The sequence below is a fragment of the Talpa europaea genome (genome assembly GCF_964194135.1).
Source record: "Talpa europaea genome assembly, chromosome: 11".
In the NCBI taxonomy this organism is placed as follows: domain Eukaryota; kingdom Metazoa; phylum Chordata; class Mammalia; order Eulipotyphla; family Talpidae; genus Talpa; species Talpa europaea.
The window spans coordinates 69700330-69720467 of record NC_140078.1 but is presented as its reverse complement, the minus strand read 5'-3'; the positions used below and the strand labels follow the sequence as shown (position 1 = coordinate 69720467).

The 20138-nt window shown below is 36.9% G+C and overlaps 1 protein-coding gene across 1 annotated transcript in view; it reads left to right on the top strand.

Annotated features, from left to right (window-relative positions):
* Window positions 1-20138, top strand: part of DOCK3 (dedicator of cytokinesis 3) — a gene marked incomplete at both ends in the record, with an annotated part of 286944 nt that overhangs the window by 132433 nt on the left and 134373 nt on the right. Inside the window, 3 exons of the mRNA XM_084248035.1 lie at window positions 915-999; window positions 4750-4791; window positions 5407-5561. Coding sequence (XP_084104161.1) covers window positions 915-999; window positions 4750-4791; window positions 5407-5561 — 282 coding nt within the window. The remainder of the gene's footprint in view (window positions 1-914; window positions 1000-4749; window positions 4792-5406; window positions 5562-20138) is intronic.

Sequence of the window (20138 nt, the reverse complement as noted above, 5' to 3'; positions counted from 1 at the left end):
TTGAAACCCTGATGATATTTGTAGACCCTTTCCTCACAAAAAAAATTCATACATGAACACACTGACATACTCTTATAAGCAGTTTCTGGACTCCACAACCACTCAGCTCCATTGGACTCCAGCTTAACAGCTATTGTTCTATTAATAGAAAATGAGAAAGGAACTAACAATTATTGAAAATAAATTGTATACTATATTTGAAACCAAGATTTCTGTTTCCGAGTTACTTTCCATTGCCTCATCATGTCTCCTAATCAACCTTAATCACCATTATTCCTTCCTGTCCAAGTTTTACTGTATCTTCTAAATACAGTTTTTCTTCAGTAGAAGTACTCCTTGGCTAGACTTCTATCTAAAATTTCTTAAAATATTGGCTAATATGTGATAAGATCTTTATTATAGCCTAATTTAGTATTAATTAAATTAAAAATACAATAGAACTCAACCAAACATACATTTCTTTGAGTTTAGTATCTTTAGGAGGTGGTTTTTATGTGTATGATTTTGAATTATAAATCTACTGGCACCCTGAATAATTTTTTCATCCTAATGACAGTAATGCATGACTGAGCTTTGAGTGTATTTACAGGATGGGGAGAAACAGAAAACATAACTTACTAATGATTTGTAGAAAAACCATTTTTAATGAACTCAAGAGATCTCTTTATAACTTCATACTGAATGGAAGCTTTCTTACTGTTTGATTACTGAAATTGTCACAACCCTAAAATCTCTACCCTCATTTATTTAAAGGTGAGCACAATTAGGTGTCATTGGATAAAGGCATATCCCTGCTGGGGCAGTGGCTGACCCTCTGTCCACACAGTCATGGCAGGTATGTGCTCCCAGGCACATAAAGAGAGGTGAACATCTTGAGGGCATGGCATGTTGAGTGTGGTCTTTCTCTTTACCAGGCATTTGGGGCTGGACCTGGTGCCTCGAAAGGACTTTGAAATAGTGGATTCAGACCAGATTAGTGTCTCAGACCTCTATAAAATGGTAAGAAATCTTAACACAGAGTCGCTTGTTCTTGCATACCTTGTTTTTTCTGTTTGTTTACTTTCCTTAAATTATATTATGAAACTATTGCCCAAAAATGTTCCTGTCTTTGTCCCAGTATATAAAAGGGGTCTTCCTTATTTTGACAGTACATATCATACTTGCTTTCTAAATAGAATCATATAGGGAACTATTGGGTTTACTATAATGTCTACGGGTGATTTCTCTGTTGGATTTATTAATGAACAGAGCTCCTTCATTCTGCAGTGATTATAAAATTTCTGTATCTTTCCACCTCCTAGGAAGAGAAGGTATTTGAAATTGAAAAGAGCCAATTATAGGTTAATGTAGTGATTAAACCTGGAAATAATGTATCAGTCTTTCTAGGAGAAATAAAGCCTGATAAAATTTTAGCTGTCTGTTGGTTATTATAAAAAATGTATTGTGTTGACTGATGCATTAAAGACTTGTATCTAAGACCTAAAAACATAAAATACATAAAAGAAAACATAGCAATACACTCCTGGATCAGCCACAAAGATGTACTTGAATATTTGGGGGCGGGGGGGGGAACTACATAGATACCTGGCAATTTTTACCATGTGGATAATGCTATTGGAAAGGTATTTTATATAGCTGTTCAAGGGCATGGAACAGCTATATAATTTAAATAAAACTATCTCCAATACAAAAGTAGTAGAAAGGAAATGTGCTTGAAATATGTGAACAGTATTTAAAAGTTGCAGTAGAATAGACAAGTTTAAACCAAAACTTGTGAGGTCTTAGGAAGATAGATGAAGGGAAATGGATATACACAAATGCAGAAAACTTCAGTTGCCATAATAAGAAACCAATGGATAATTTTAAAGTTGGATAAAGAGCAGTATAAATACAGTGTTTCAAAGTATTTGATAAATTCTATACAAAATCTGAAGAGCAAGGATTAGTAATTTTATTGCAAACCTTGTAGGGCTATTTAACTTTTTTAACTATATGCTTTTATTTGGTAAATTTAAATTTTAATTAAAAATACTGATTTATCACAAAGACCTAAGGTTCAGCTCCCTTCTATCTTGTTTCATTATGCTAATTCTTCTGTCTTTTTTATCCCATATATTTGTGGGTTTGGGTAGAGAAAATTCCTGACTTACATACCAAGCAATTTAATGTTGTTATTCAATTGAATATCTAAAGCTGCACTTTTTTTTCCATAGTGGTAGATGTTTGTAGACTAAATGGGCCAGAAACTTCAAAGAACTGAAAACTCCATCTCTGACAGAGACAGTAATGTAGCCCATGCATTTCCTAATTAATTTGTATTTTTGATGTACATTGCTAGGTACTTTGGATGTAAAGATGAATAAAACATGTACTTTGCTTCCTAGGAGAGCAAAGTCTAGAACTAGGTAGAAACATGGAAACATAATCACTATAGCACTAATACAGGTGGTGACAGCTCTGCAAAGTGCAGTGTCAGCTAGTTAGCTGAAGGCTGCCTGACAACAGGGTAGTGGTTTTTCCTTACAGTGTCATGAAAGACTTACCAAAATGCCATGTTCTTATGCCTTTCTCTGGCTACTCGATGGTGTGAAAAATTATCCCTAAACTAGGTTGAAAAATTATCCCTAAACTCAATGCTATGAAATCTAGAATGACATTTGTTATTATCAGCAGAGATGTATAACACTGAAATTAGCTGTAAACTCCACATAAAGTTATAATTGAACATTTATGTTTAAGATTGGTAGTCTTTTTAAAGAGTGTCAATAAATTTACTTGAGAAGAGTGACTTGGTTCATGTCCTGGAATTTGAATAAAGCAGTGGGAAGCATTTTAGGCCAGTAGCTTCCCAGGGGGAAATGACTCAGTAAATCATAGAAAATCTAATTTTTTTTTTTGAAAACCTGATTTTTAAAGCCCATTTTACAAATGAGATTTTCATTTGTGCCAGATACAGTATATGATGATTTACCTGATGGTGGAGGGAGGCCTGTTTTTTATTATATTTAACATGTATTATAGGAACATAAGGTCTCATGAATGAACATTAATAGTCAATAACAATTACTTTAATAATACACATACATATTTAATAAATAGCATGTAAAGCTAGTGAGATATAATTTAAATTAATATTTAATTTTGCTTCAGTTTTTTTTTAGGGTTAAAAGTGTGTGTTTAGAAAAGAAATTAAACTAACAACCACTCTTCTTACCCATGTTTTATGTGGAGTTCACCAAATAAGCATGCTTCACAGCACTAGGGCTCAAAAGGAAGCAGGATAGAAACTCGTCTGTTAAGTTTACCAAGTCTAGGGGCTGAATTGTTGTAAATCCACCACTCTTCCTTTCTAGGGTTTATTTCTTAATGTGGTTGAATTTTCTTCAATAAGTATTAAAAAAGAAACCAATAATAATGCTAATAATACTAATTATAGACAACAATTATCAATCACTTACAATGTGATAGATACTATGGTGGGCTAATCTGCACAAAAACTTTGAGGTTGAGTTCAGAACAAGATTATCCTCAAATTTACAGATGAGGAAACACGGGAGTTAGTATTAAAAACCAGGTGATTTCGCCTGTGTTTATTGCAGCTCTATTTACAATAGTTAAGATATGAAAACAACCTTAAATGCCCCAGAACAGATGACTGGATCAAGAAGATGTGGCATAGATACACAATGAAATATTATTCAGCATTCAAAAAGATAAAGTCATGTCATTCAAAGCAACATGGATGGAACTAGATGAGATTATGCTCAGTGAAATAAGTCAGAAGGAAAAAGAAAAATATCAGATGGTTTTGCTTTCAGGAAGCATATAGGGAAACCAAACAAAGAGTCAGAAAAAAGAGAGAGACACAAAACTTGCAGGCAAACTATAGATCCAAGGCATATAGCAGGGCAGGGGGAGGGAGATGGGTCAAAATACGGGAGGGAAGAGCACACGGGACTATGGTGATGGTTCATAGGTGATGTAGCGGTAGATTTATGGAAACTACACATCAGCAGAGAAATCAAATATTGCACAAAAATAAGCAACAATGTAAAAATGTTTAATAAAAAATAATAAAATTGGTATAGCCAAACACACACACACACACACACAACCTGATGTCCAACTGTGCATGTAGGCTCCTAACTGTGTCATGCTACTTCCTGTTATATAATTTGAGCTTCACAATTACCCTGTGAAGGCAATAAAAGCTTTTATTTCACTTTTACAGTTGAGGAAAATGTCCCTTGAGGATCTCTCTGAAGTTTTAAAACCCATGAGTATGTGTAGCTGGAATTGGGATTCGTTGCTTTTAACTTCATCCAGCAGCAAAAGAATAGAATGGAGAGGTGTTTGAGATGGAGCCCCTTTTGGTCAGTGTGGATAACCTAGAGAAGCTGGGACACACGGCTCAGTATGTGGTGCAGTGTGTGTAGAGAACACTACCAAAGCAAAATCCATTAGCAAGCCCCCACCTGTGATTTGACCAGTACTCTGAACTGGAGAGACTTGGCCATAAATCCTGATTTGGTACCTTCTTGCTGTGTGACCCTCAGCAAATCACTTTCTTACACTAAGGCTTAATTTTTTTCATCAAACACAAATTACATTTGTCTAACAAGGTTATCAGAATTAACCTTGTTAATGTGAAAGACACAGCATGATGCCTAGCATATAGAAGTTGCTTAATAAAAGTCTGTTTCCTTCCGAGTTGAGTGAATTTTTTCTTTTCTTTCTTTCTTTCCATAGCATTTATCTAGCCGACAGAGTGTACAGCAAAGCACATCCCAGGTAAGCAGTTTAACCAGACCTCCCAATTTTATCTCTCAGTTCTTTCCTTTAGTAGGTCACAGCATGTGCACCAGGATGCCTCAGAAAATGACAGGCACCACTAACTTCTTGATCGTGAGATGCCTTTGACCTAAGGAGCCCTTACCTCCAAGCATATTTGTCAAGTCTCAACTCCTCTGTGCAAATTTACACAAGCACAATTGAAAGATAGTAGACCAAGAGACTAAAATGAATCTCTCTGGGAGAAAATAAAAATGTCATTTAGGATGGTAACTCTTACGATCAAATACATCAGGTCATGACAGCGTGATAGAGAAAATGGTTCCCTGGAGAATTTAGATGTTTTTAATCTGGTGAAGATTTTGAGTTTACTCATACATTGGAATTATTGTTCCCATATATTCTTCACTCTGTTTACTTCTCCCAGCTGCATATTTGCACACCTCAAACCAAGCATATTGATACAGCACCCCTTAGTAGAAGAGAAATCACCTTTATTCTTTCACTTAAATCATCTCTTCAGCAGTTTGAGGAGAATTAGTAATTTAGTTTTCAGTTTATTTATGATCAATAGAATGAATAATGGAAATCACTGTTTTGGGCCTCCCTCATTAGGTAGATACAATGCGCCCACGTCATGGGGAAACCTGCCGGATGCCAGTGCCACATCACTTCTTCCTCAGCCTGAAGAGTTTCACCTATAACACCATTGGGGAAGATACCGATGTCTTCTTTTCTTTATATGATATGAGAGAAGGCAAACAGATCAGGTAAGTCACTAGAAGTTGAGTAAGGTTGAGACTGTGTTAGGTCTGGATCATAGGTATCTCTGGCCTTCAGAGACAATAGATGCATAGGGGCAAAACAAGATAACGCAAATTCCTCTTTAAGTGGGAGTTTTGCCTCAAATGCCAATGTACCCTAAAGTCATCTAAATGATAACTTGTGTGGCCTCTTTATTATCATATGACTGTTTCCACATGGAAGGTCAAATCACACTCTTTGATATCATGAACTCAGGGAGAGAAGTGGATACATGTATTCAGTGCCAAAGGAAACACATAGGATAAACCTAAAACAAAGTCTATTTGCCAGAAAAGCCCAGCGTTAGAGTGTAAGAAGCACTGGACCGTGCCTTTCTTCTTCTGGGGGAGAGAATCCGTGTGGAAATAGGATAATGTCCTGTTTGAGGTCAGCCCCAGCCATCAGTGCCGTTCCAGCCTTATAAGGGGGACAGCGTCTTCCAGGCACAAGAGGAGGTTTGCCTAACTCCATTCCTCTAGGCCCTGGATTAGAGAGCAGCCCCAAAAGGGGCTGACGTGCAATAGCCCATGTTATTTTGGCAGAGCAATCAGGCCCTTTATCATAAGCAGCTGCAACAGTGCTTCACCCTTTGAAAGGCAAGAAGTCAAGGAGAGTCTAGACTTCTAGCTCTGTCTGATAGGATGAGATGATTTTTGTAGCCAGCTTGAAATTTTAAGGAATCCAAACGTTTTTCTGTAGTTGTCTTCTAATTGGGGCAGAGAGAAAGTAAATCTTGTAATACTCTTATATTGCTTGGAAACTTCCTGTGTTCAGTGTTTTATGGTTTTTTTACTTAAAATTTGAAAAGAACTGCTATTACTTTTCCAATTGCATGTTTCATGTGGGAAAATTAAAAATGGAAATTATAACAGAATATGAAAGAAAAAGGGTTGATTTACATGCTCCACAGTGCTTCTGATCTTGATGACCCCAAGAAAAATTTAAGCATGTACTTCACTTTGGTATCGGAATAAAGAAGCTCCCAATTTATTGGCTCCAAATATGCACTTCTGGGAAATATATTGTAGAGAAGGAAGTAGTAGCAGTGATAGTACTTTTAGTTCCTGTGCATAGAGAAGACTTCTAGCCAGGACTGCATGGATGTAGATTCTGACTGCTTTTGTTTTTCTCCTATGCCAGTAGTTGGCCGGTTAATATGCCTTTCTCATGTTAGCCCTCTACAAATTTAGCAGAGTACTCTAAAACCTCAGGGCACCATGATTGATTTCATCACTCAACTGGCTTTCCCCAAGGAATCGTCTCTATGCCAGGTTTTTCTGCTAGGCTTTGGTGATACAAAATTGCCCTCAAAAACTCAACTGCTCTTGATTATCACGTGAAAACACTTACATTAGCCATCCTTTCATGGATGCTTTGCAAAGCAAGCTTAAAAGCCTCATTTCTTATTCTCCTGGAGTTTATTCAGCATTAAAATACCCTTGTGTGGAATAAACTTTTTCTTGAAAATCAGCTGCTTCTGTAATTGAAGTAGAGGGCTTGCTTTAAAGTCAAGCATTCTACCCAGATGAGATAATCTGCCTCTCTGAAAATCTCACAAGCACCTGGAGAGAAATTTTCTTTTTAAAGGATGGGTGAGAACTTTGTTTATTAAATCAGTTTTGCTTCCCTCTGCAAAAGAAGTCATTTCTTACAGTGCAACCAGAGCTTATCTGTGGATGCTTAGGCAGCCAGTAATGGACCTGCAGCTCAGTCTCAACCCTTTCACTCAGAGTCCCATGGTATAGTCTAGCTGTCTTAACTTGTTCAGGGACATAGACATAATCTCACTACCTAATATTACCATTTTTGTGAATCCCAGCAGAAATGAGTAGTTAAAACCCTGGCTTTGGTGACTGCCAATATCACTTTTTCTGTCTGTCATTGTCAATAGGCATATTTTCCCTGGAGATTAAGGTGCAAGGAAATTAAAAATTAGCACACGCACATGCACGTGTGTGCTCGCTCTCTCTCTCTCTCTCTCTCTCTCTCTCTCTCTCTCTCTCTCTCACTCATACTCACACACACACACACACACAGAGCCAGGGATCTGTGCCCTGTGAATAGAGATGTCAACACATGGTTATTTAAATGAAACTGTTTATAATTCTATTTTCTTATAAGTTTTCTCATTAATATATTTTCATATATAATACAAAACTGAAAATAGAATAAATGCAAATCCAGTTTGAAATTAAATATATTTCATTTCAATGTTCAGGCCAACCCAGCATTCTTCTAGAAATATGCCAAGGCACCAGACCTTACTCAAAAACTTAGAGTGAAAATTCGCTGAATGATAGGCAAAGTGAAACTTTAGTTAGCTACTTGGACCTGTGGTTAAATCTGTCTTTTTATCTAAAAAGCCAGATATTGCTCTCCTGTATATGCCATCTCTTTGTTGTAAGTCTGTCAGGTCAGAGAAAAACTTCAATGCTATATCCTATGGAATCTGTATAAAAACGGTAAAAGAAATTATCAGGGTTTTTTTTTTTTTCTTAAAGAAATTCATTGTATATAAGAATTTTGACTTCTGTTTAAAACAGAAGTAGAATAAAATGCCAAAGTTAAAATCCTTTGTCTACTGTGGAACTTGAAGAATTAAGGGAGATCAGAGGTAGAAGTTATAGTGGATTGGTATAGTCATTTATATATAAATCCAATATTTATTTTACACCTATGTGCTTCCACTTAATAGATTCCAGATATATGGTGATGAATAAAACTCCCAAACATCCCCTGCCCTCATGAAACTAGTAGGAGGAGACAATAAATAAATAAGTAAATCGAAGAAGATATTTGGAGGGATAAATGTTATAGAATGGAAAAAATTAAGTATGGGGGAGAATTCCTATTGTGAACAAACTAATCAGGCTAGGCTTTATTGAGAAAGTACGCATACCATAGAGCAGTTTTGCAGGGCAAAGACCTCTTTTCTACTGTCCTTTCATTTTTGGGTCTTAAAATGACTTCCAAATTAATGAGGTGGAGCCTGTGGATGAACTTACAGTCAGCCTTCTCATCCTTGGTCGCTTAAAAATAAATACAGAAATTGATAGCCTTTGCAATGATCCAGATAGATTTGGACTGTTTTTAAAGGGTATGTTGTGCTGGTTTTGTTTCTGGTATGGTTGAGTGAGCTCCTAACAGACCAGTCCTCCTAAAATTAACTGTTAACACTGGGTAAAATTCAAAAAATTATTACCTGAAGATTCTGCAGAATGAACAAAAGCAGTTAGATATTAGAGAATAAAACCTTGGAGAAAGGAACTCTCACACACTGTGAATTTCCTGCTTTAGTGGTTTTGATCTGAACTGTAAACTCACTATAGCATAGGGTAGCTAAAACTCCAGTGAAAAGCTTCCCATATTTCTTAGCCTAAGGAACAAAAAGACAGCACCTGGGGCAAGCAAGACTACCGAATGGCATTCCTGGAGAGAAGCAAGAGATGAAGAATCCTGAATTCAATATATGAACTCATCCCCTGTCACTAACTGCTCCCTGAAACACACATCCACAAGGTTAACACAAAACAGCTAGCAGCTGAGGTTAAATGAAGGCTGAGATTCCACAAGAAAAACAAATAACAGATTAAGTTGGTTAAAACAAAAATACTAAACCTCTTCAAAAGAATATAAGAGAATCCAAAGTACCTATAACATAATAGTTTTCAGGATACAAGTCAAAATTATGAGACATACAAAGACCAGTAAAATGTGATCTATTTACAGGGAAAATGACAACCAAGGTGAATACTGAGATAGGGCAGATGTAATTATCAGGCAAGGGATTTAAAGCAGCTATTGTAGGTATGTTCGTTAAATGAAAAAATACAAAAAAAACCTCAACAGAAAGGAAAAATTATTTTAATACCATGTGGAAATTTTAGAACTGAAAAATACAGTATTTGTGTGAAGAGTATCTGGAATAAAAGTATCACTGAATGCAATTACTGATTCATAAGGTGATAGCAGAGAGAATCAGTAAATTTGAAGACAAATATAAATTATTCAGTCTAAAGAAAAAGAGAAAAAAAATAATGAAACAAACCAAGCAACAAAGCCTTAAGGAGGTAATTTCAAAAGACCCACTTCAGAAGGAGATGAGAAAAAGAATAGGGCAGAAAAAACATTTGAGTAATGTTAACTTGCCAAATTTTGTGAAAGACAGACTTAGAGATTCAAGAAGCGCATCAAACACAACAGGGTATATAATAGTTTATTTTTTTTCAAAGATTTATTTATGCATAAAGAACTGGGGTACAGGCCAGAGGTATGGGGGGTGGGAGGATACACTAAAGACAGAGTGGGGAACAGAGCAGGCAGATTGACTGAAATGCACTGCTGAGCGGAGCAGTGGGCGAGTCAGGAGAGGTCTGCGCCATGTGGGTTTCTCCCTGGCCGGGGATCGAACTCATGCTGCACTGGCTGCGGCTTGCTTCATAGGTTGTGTCTTAACTCCTAGAGCCACCAGGGAGGCCCCAGTACATAATAGTTTAACTATTTAAAATCAACAAAAAAAGAAAATCTTTAAAGTATCCAGTGAAAAATGACATATTGCATATAAGATAAAACAATTCAAATGGTCATGAAGTTTTTTTAATCAGAAACTATAGAGATCAGAAGACAGTAGGAAAACATCTTTAAAGTGTTAAGAGACAAGCAAACTCAAAATTACATATCTAGTGAAAAAAATCTCTCAAGAAGGAAGATAAAGAAATTTTCAGATAAAGGAAAATAAGAGGATTTGTCACCAGCAGAATTGCACTTCAAGAGATGCTAACAGAAGCTCTTCAAGGCAAAAAGAAAGAATGAGAGAGAAATTCACCTCTTCAGGAGTGAATGAAAATCACTGGAAATCATATATGCATTGGTAAATATAAAAGACTATTCTCTTAATTAAAAAAAATACATGCATAAACAAAAGTAACATATTCTTGAAGGTATTATAAATATGCACATGTGTGCACATAATAACTGCAGCAGAAAGAGAGGTGAGGGTGGTAATTTCACCTCTACAGTTGCAAGGTTTCTACATTTTATATAACCTGGGAAAATACTAATTTTAAATTGACTAAAAAGTTAAGGATATGTAAGATAATGTTGAAGGTATAGCTTAAAAAGAGTAGATATAACTAAAATGGAACTCTAAAATATATCCAGTAATGCAATACTCCTGGAACGGCTTTGGTTTTTTCTTTCCCCACTTTCTAAAGTACGTGTTTATGGTGTCTTAAGAGCCAAGTTCGGCCAAAAAAAAAAAAAAAGTTATTAAAAGAATAAATAAATAAAATCAAAGGAAAGACAGACACAATGGCAAATACAGATGTTAACATATCAATATTAACTCTAAATGTAAATGGACTAAACTCTTCAATAAAAAGACACAGAGTTGCAGCCTGGATTAAGAAACAAAACCCAACCTTTTGCTGTCTCCAGGAAACACATTTAGCTACAAAAGATAAAAATAGGCTCAAAGTTAAAGGATGGAAAACAATCCTACAAGCAAATGGACCAAAAAAGAAAGCAGGAACAGCTATACTTATATCAGATAAAACAGATTTCAAACTCAAAAAGATAAAAAGAGACCCCAATGGTCACTACATTATGATCAAGGGGACAATACTTCAAGAAGAAATAACACTCATTAACATATACTCACCAAACGAAGGAGCACCAAAATATATCAGACAACTGTTGTCCTCTCTGAAAACAGACATCAGAGAAAACACATACGTAGTGGGAGACTTCAACACACCACTATCAACAATGGATAGATCAACAAGACAAAAAATAAGTAAAGAAACCAAAGCTCTAAATAAAGACCTAGAGCAATTGGGCTTAACAGACATCTATAGAACACTAAACCCCAAAAAAACGGAGTACACATTTTTCTCAAGCGCACACGGATCATTCTCCAGGATCGATCACATACTGGGGCACAAGACAAACATCAACAGATACACCAAGATTGAAATCATATCAACCATCTTTTCTGACCATGAAGGCATCAAACTAGAAATAAACCATAAAAAGAAGGCAAGGAACTTTCCTACCTCATGGAGATTAAAAACCACACTACTGGAAGACCATTGGACTAATGAGGAGATCAAAGAAGAAATTAAAAAATTTTTTGAATTGAACGACAAGGAGGACACCAATATCCTAAATGTATGGGATGCAGCAAAAGCAGTAATAAGAGGAAAATATATAGCAATAGAAGCTCACATCAAGAAACAAGAAAGAACGCAAAGAAACAACCTAATCTGGAAGCTCAAAGATCTAGAAAAAGAACAACAAGAAAACCCCAAAACCAGTAGAAGAAAAGAAATAATAAAAACCAAAGCAGAAATAAATGAAATTGAAACTAAAAAAACAATCCAAAAGATCAATGAAACCAAGAGCTGGTTCTTTGAAAAAATCAATAAAATAGACAAACCCCTAGCCAGGCTCACAAAGGAAAAAAGGGAGAAAGCACAAATAAACAGGATCATCAATGAAAGAGGAGAAATCACAACGGACACAGCAGAAATCAAAAGAATAATCAGTAACTACTATGAACAGTTATATGGAAACAAGTTTAACAATCTAGAGGAGATGGACAAATTCCTACAACTCTACAATCACCCAAAGCTAGATAAAGAAGAAATAGAACACCTAAACAGACCAATTACAATTAGCGAAATTGAAATGGTAATCAAAAACCTCCCCAAAAACAAAAGCCCAGGACCTGATGGATTTACAAATGAATTCTACCAAACATTCAGAGACGAATTAGTGCCTATCCTTCACAAACTCTTCCAAAAAATTGAGAAGGAAGGGACAATACCAAACACGTTCTATGAAGCCAACATTACACTAATACCAAAACCGAACAAGGACAACACAAAAAAGGAAAACTACAGGCCAATCTCCCTAATGAACACTGATGCAAAAATCCTCAATAAAATTTTAGCTATCAGAATCCAACAATGTATCCATAAGATAATTCACCACGACCAAGTTGGATTCATTCCAGGGGCACAAGGATGGTTTAACATCCGAAAATCAATCAACGTTATCCAACACATCAACAAAAAGAAATATAAAAACCATATGATAATATCAATAGATGCTGAGAAAGCTTTCGACAAAGTGCAACACCCATTCATGATAAAAGCCCTTGAAGTTCTTGGGATACAAGGAACATACCTCAACATCATAAAGGCCATCTATGACAAGCCAACAGCCAGTATCATTCTCAATGGTGAAAAGCTGAAAGCAATTCCATTAAGATCTGGAACAAGACAAGGATGTCCACTCTCACCATTGCTTTTCAATATAATACTGGAAGTCCTAGCCAGGGCAATAAGACAAGAGAAAGACATCCAAGGAATCCAAATAGGAAAAGAAGAAGTCAAACTATCACTATTTGCAGACGATATGATATTATACATAGAGAACCCCAAAAACTCCACAGAAAAGCTAATTCAACTCATCAATCAGTTCAGTAAAGTGGCAGGATACAAAATCAACACGCAAAAGTCAGTAGCCTTCCTATACACAAACAATAAATCTGAAGAAGAAGAAATCAAAAAGACCATCCCTTTTGTTATTGAAACAAAAAAAATCAAATATTTGGGAATAAATCTAACAAAAGAGGTAAAGGACCTATACAAAGAAAACTATAAAACTCTGTTAAAAGAAATAGAAGAAGACACAAAGAAATGGAGAGACATCCCCTGCTCATGGATTGGAAGAATAAACATTATTAAAATGGCCATCCTTCCAAAAGCAATATACAGATTCAATGCTATGCCAATCAAAATTTCAATGTCATTCTTCAAAGAAATAGAACAATTATTGATGAAATTCATATGGAATCACAAAAAACCCCGAATAGCCAAAGCTCTCCTGAAAAAAAAAGAAGGGAATGGAGGCATCAGACTCCCAGACTTCAAACTATACTACAAAGCCATAATCATCAAAACTGCATGGTATTGGAACAAGAACAGACATACAGACCAATGGAATCGAATAGAAAATCCAGAAATAAACCCACAGATTTATGGTCAACTAATCTTTGACAAAGGAGCAAAGAATATGCATTGGAGCAAAGAAAGTTTGTTCAATAAATGGTGCTGGGAAAACTGGGTCGCTACATGCAAAAGAATGAAGCTTGACCACCACCTCACACCATACACAAAAATCAACTCAAAATGGATTAAAGAACTAGACATAAGACCTGAAACCATAAAATATATAGAAGGAAATATAGGCGAAACACTACGTGATTTGCACATCAAAGACATCTTTACAGACACATCACCCAAAGCAGTGATAGTGAAGGCAAAGATAAACAGCTGGGACTATATCAAATTAAAGAGCTTTTGCACAGCAAAAGAGACAATAACAAAAACAAAGAGAAACCCCACCAACTGGGAGAACATTTTTGCACCCAACACTAATGATAAAGGACTGATCACAAAAATCTGCAAAGAGCTGATGAGACTCAACAACAACAAAGAAAATAATCCAGTCAAAAAATGGGCAGAAGAGCTTAAAAGAAACTTCTCTGAAGAGGAAAAGCAAATGGCCAACAGGCATATGAAAAAATGTTCAACATCACTTGTCATCAGGGAAATGCAAATCAAAACTACCATGAGATACCATCTTACACCAGTGAGAATGGCACATATTAAAAAAAGTAGCAACAACAAATGTTGGCGAGGGTGTGGAGAAAAAGGAACTCTTCTGCACTGTTGGTGGGAGTACAAACTGGTCCAACCACTGTGGAAAGCTGTGTGGAGATTTCTGGACCTACTAAACATAGAGCTTCCATATGACCCAGCAATTCCACTCCTAGGTATTTACCCAAAGGACACAGAAACATCAATTCCAAAGAACACCTGCACCCCTATGTTTATAGCAGCACTGTTTACAATAGCTAAGCTTTGGAAACAACCCAAATGCCCAAAAATAGATGACTGGATCAAGAAGATGTGGTACATATATACCATGGAATATTACTCAGCATTCAAAAAAGATAAACACATGCAATTTGCTGCAACATGGATGGCGCTGGAAGGGATCATGCTCAGCGAAATAAGCCAAAAAGAAAAAGAAAAATACCGGATGGTCTCACTCATAGCAGGAATCTAGAAAACTTAAATAATGGACCAGGAAAATGAATAACTATAAGAAAGTGAAAATCAAAATCAACAAAAAACTGTGAACCAGAGACACTTTTAGGGGGGCGGGGGCGGGAGGGGAGGGATTGGGGTCAGAATGGGGGGCTGCAATTGTATGGGGAATATAACAATAAAATTTATAAAAAAAAAAAAAAAGAGCCAAGTTCTTATAAGAGAGTATAATTTTAGGTTTTACTAAGAAGTGTTAATGAGTTTCCTTAATGGTTAAATTTAATTAGCCTCTCTTAGAAAATCAGTACAGAGTAGAGGGTGAAATCACCAAGACTCTGGAAAAGAAGACAACTTCTGTTTGAAGGAAAATTCTTTGTTATTAAAGTGGGAGCAAACTTTTGAATAAGTTTTTCAACTTAAATGACAAATAGAAAATTGCCATAATATATACATGCTAATTCTTTCCTCAGTTCTTTTTCTTAGAGTATTATATGTGTAAGCAAAAAGATTACAGGGCCTGCAGTATCAAATGAACAAATGGCTTTTTAGATTTCTCAAGATGGACTTCTAAGCATTAAGTCTATAATTGCAAAAATGACTTTGTATTGAATCTGCCTGAATTCAGATTAATGGCTCTCCTTTACCCCTTTCTACTCCTGCCTCAAGACCAAAGGCACAGGTAGAGTGAGTCAAGCAGGTTAGTGACTCCCATCCCTATCCCCAGTACTCATTTGAGTCCATGCCTTGGATGCCTTCTCCCACTAGTTGTTGGTTAGCAGAAGATGATTCTCAAAGGATCCACTCCATCTACTCTGGCCAAGAGATCACTTAAATGACTGCTACAGTCTTCCTGATTCAGCAAAACCAACTTAGCAGAATTCTTGCTAAAATTAGACAATGCAAAGGAAGACATGGAAGTCCAAAATCAATACCTAGAAAAAAAGATTTTTGAAGGGCCTCCCCAGTGGCACAGCGGGTTGAGCACAGCACTGTGAGGCTGTCCGCAGCCTCTGCAATGCAGATTCAATTCCCAGCCAGCCAGGGAGATTCCCACATGGCACGGCAGACTTCTCCTGTCTTGCCTGCTGCTCCCCTCAGCAGTGCTTTCAGTCTAGAAACCAAAAGAGAGCCTCTCCTTAACCAAAGGAGAACCAGGGTCTTCAAAGATCTTTTTTTTTTTTTTTTAAAGACTTATTTATTTTTATACAAGAGCTGGGGTGGAGGCCAGAGGCACGGGAAGGTAAGAGGATTCACCAGAGACAGAGCAGGGAGCAGAACAGGCAGATGACCTAAATACACTGCTGAGGGGAGCAGCAGGCATGACAGGAGAGGTCTGCCATGCCATGTGGGTATCTCCCTAGCCAGCTGGGAATCGAACCTGCACTGCAGAGGCTGCAGACATCTTCACAGCACTGTGCTCAACCTGCTGCACCACCGGGGAGGCCCACAGATTTAAATATTTTTTTTTCTTTTTTAATATTAAATTTTATTTTTATATTCCCCCATACAATTGCAAACGCCCCATTCTGACCCCAATCCTTCCCCTCCCGCCCCCCACCCCCCAAAAAGTGTCTCTGGTTCATAGTTTTTTGTTGATTTTGATTTTCACTTTCTTATATTCATTTTCCTGGTCCCTTATTTAAGTTTGCTAGATTCCTGCTATGAGTGAGACCATCCGGTATTTTTCTTTTTCTTTTTGGCTTATTTTGCTGAGCATGATCCCTTCCAGTGCCATCCATGTTGCTGCAAATTGCATGTGTTTATCTTTTTTGAATGCTGAGTAATATTCCATGGTATATATGTACCACATCTTCTTGATCCAGTCATCTATTTTTGGGCATTTGGGTTGTTTCCAAAGCTTAGCTATTGTAAACAGTGCTGCTATAAACATAGGGGTGCAGGTGTTGTTTGGAATTGATGTTTCTGTGTCCTTTGGGTAAATACCTAGGAGTGGAATTGCTGGATCATATGGAAGCTCTATGTTTAGTAGGTCCAGAAATCTCCACACAGCTCTCCACAGTGGTTGGACCAGTTTGCACTCCACCAACAGTGTAGAAGAGTTCCTTTATCTCCACACCCTCGCCAACATTTGTTGTTGCTAGTTTTTTTAATATGTGCAATTCTCACTGGTGTGAGATGGTATCTCATGGTAGTTTTGATTTGCATTTCCCTGATTACAAGTGAGGTTGAACATTTTTTCATATGTCTGTTGGCCATTTGCATTTCCTCTTCAGAGAAGTTTCTTTTTAGCTCTTCTGCCCATTTTTTGACTGGATTATTTTCTTTGTTGTTGCTGAGTCTCATCAGCTCTTTGCAGATTTTTGTGATCAGTCCTTTATCATTAGTGTTGGGTGCAAAAATGTTCTCCCAGTTGGTGGGGTTTCTCTTTGTTTTTGTTATTGTCTCTTTTGCTGTGCAAAAGCTCTTTAATTTGATGTAGTCCCAGCTGTTTATCTTTGTCTTCACTATCACTGCTTTGGGTGATGTGTCTGTAAAGATGTCTTTGAGGTGCAAATCACGTAGTGTTTCGCCTATATTTCCTTCTATGTATTTTATGGTTTCAGGTCTTATGTCTAGTTCTTTAATCCATTTTGAGTTGATTTTTGTGTATGGTGTGAGGTAGTGGTCAAGCTTCATTCTTTTGCATGTAGCGACCCAGTTTTCCCAGCACCATTTATTGAACAAACTTTCTTTGCTCCAATGCATAGTCTTTGCTCCTTTGTCAAAGATTAGTTGACCATAAATCTGTGGGTTTATTTCTGGATTTTCTATTCGATTCCATTGGTCTGTATATCTGTTCTTGTTCCAATACCATGCAGTTTTGATGATTATGGCTTTGTAGTATAGTTTGAAGTCTGGGAGTGTGATGCCTCCATTTCCTTCTTTTTTTTTCAGTAGAGCTTTGGCTATTCGGGGTTTTTGGTGATTCCATATGAATTTCATCAATAATTGTTCTATTTCTTTGAAGAATGCCATTGAGATTTTGATTGGAATAGCATTGAATCTGTATATTGCTTTTGGTAGGATGGCCATTTTAATAATGTTTATTCTTCCAATCCATGAGCAGGGGATGTCTTTCCATTTCTTTGTCTTCTTCTATTTCTTTTAACAGTGTTTTATAGTTTACTTTGTATAGGTCCTTTACCTCTTTTTTTTTTTTTTTTTGCATAAGAACTTTAATTAATAAAAAAAGTTAATACAATTGGTGTACAATACAAAAAAGAAAAAAAAGTTTCCAAATTAACCACCCAAAGTTACCCATCCCTTTGTAGGTAAAAGCCCAACCAAAGAGGGTTGGTCCAAAACAGGGCCACCGAGGCCCCAAAACCTGCCACAAGTCTTAAGGAACCTCCTTGTGGGGACCATGAGAAAGGGTCAAAAGTGGTGAGAAAGTCTGGAAAAAAAATCAAATCAATATAAATGCTACCATTGTTAACCTCCATATGGATCTCTCACCCACATCTGTTTCAACGAGTCCAACACCAAAAAACAAATGCAATTTCTTCACATGCCTCTTTGTACCACGTGCCTCCTCAAAGTCTCCTTGCTCCCCATCTTTCTCCCTTCCTTCTCCCAGACCCCTTAGCAGCTTTCTCTCTTCCCTGCTCAGTTCCATACTTTCCTGGGTGGGACAGGAAACCTAAAACCTCCCTTTTTCCTGGGGACCACCCTGCTATAGCTGGACTGTATTAAATACTATGTACATTTTGGAAATGAGCACCTTGTTAGATGTGTGCTGTGCGAACATCTTCCAGTTTGTAGGCTACATTTTCCCTTTTGTGATAGCTCCTTGGAAGGTGCGAAAGCTTTTAATTTTGATGTAATCCCAATTGTTTATTTTTGCTTTTGTTTTCCTTGCAATTGGTGCTGTGTCCCCCAAATATGCCTTTACAGTAGGTATCTTGAAGTGCATCCTCTATGTTTTTTTTTTTTTTTTGTACATTTTAGTTCTTTTTTTTTTATTTTTTTTTTTTTATAAATTTTATTGTTATATTCCCCATACAATTGCAGCCCCCCCATTCTGACCCCAATCCCTCCCCTCCCGCCCCCGCCCCCCTAAAAGTGTCTCTGGTTCATAGTTTTTTGTTGATTTTGATTTTCACTTTCTTATAGTTATTCATTTTCCTGGTCCCTTATTTAAGTTTGCTAGATTCCTGCTATGAGTGAGACCATCCGGTATTTTTCTTTTTCTTTTTGGCTTATTTCGCTGAGCATGATCCCTTCCAGTGCCATCCATGTTGCTGCAAATTGCATGTGTTTATCTTTTTTGAATGCTGAGTAATATTCCATGGTATATATGTACCACATCTTCTTGATCCAGTCATCTATTTTTGGGCATTTGGGTTGTTTCCAAAGCTTAGCTATTGTAAACAATGCTGCTATAAACATAGGGGTGCAGGTGTTCTTTGGAATTGATGTTTCTGTGTCCTTTGGGTAAATACCTAGGAGTGGAATTGCTGGATCATATGGAAGCTCTATGTTTAGTAGGTCCAGAAATCTCCACACAGCTTTCCACAGTGGTTGGACCAGTTTGCACTCCCACCAACAGTGCAGAAGAGTTCCTTTTTCTCCACACCCTCGCCAACATTTGTTGTTGCTAGTTTTTTTAATATGTGCCATTCTCACTGGTGTAAGATGGTATCTCATGGTAGTTTTGATTTGCATTTCCCTGATGACAAGTGATGTTGAACATTTTTTCATATGCCTGTTGGCCATTTGCTTTTCCTCTTCAGAGAAGTTTCTTTTAAGCTCTTCTGCCCATTTTTTGACTGGATTATTTTCTTTGTTGTTGTTGAGTCTCATCAGCTCTTTGCAGATTTTTGTGATCAGTCCTTTATCATTAGTGTTGGGTGCAAAAATGTTCTCCCAGTTGGTGGGGTTTCTCTTTGTTTTTGTTATTGTCTCTTTTGCTGTGCAAAAGCTCTTTAATTTGATATAGTCCCAGCTGTTTATCTTTGCCTTCACTATCACTGCTTTGGGTGATGTGTCTGTAAAGATGTCTTTGATGTGCAAATCACGTAGTGTTTCGCCTATATTTCCTTCTATATATTTTATGGTTTCAGGTCTTATGTCTAGTTCTTTAATCCATTTTGAGTTGATTTTTGTGTATGGTGTGAGGTGGTGGTCAAGCTTCATTCTTTTGCATGTAGCGACCCAGTTTTCCCAGCACCATTTATTGAACAAATTTTCTTTGCTCCAATGCATATTCTTTGCTCCTTTGTCAAAGATTAGTTGACCATAAATCTGTGGGTTTATTTCTGGATTTTCTATTCGATTCCATTGGTCTGTATGTCTGTTCTTGTTCCAATACCATGCAGTTTTGATGATTATGGCTTTGTAGTATAGTTTGAAGTCTGGGAGTCTGATGCCTCCATTCCCTTCTTTTTTTTTCAGGAGAGCTTTGGCTATTCGGGGTTTTTTGTG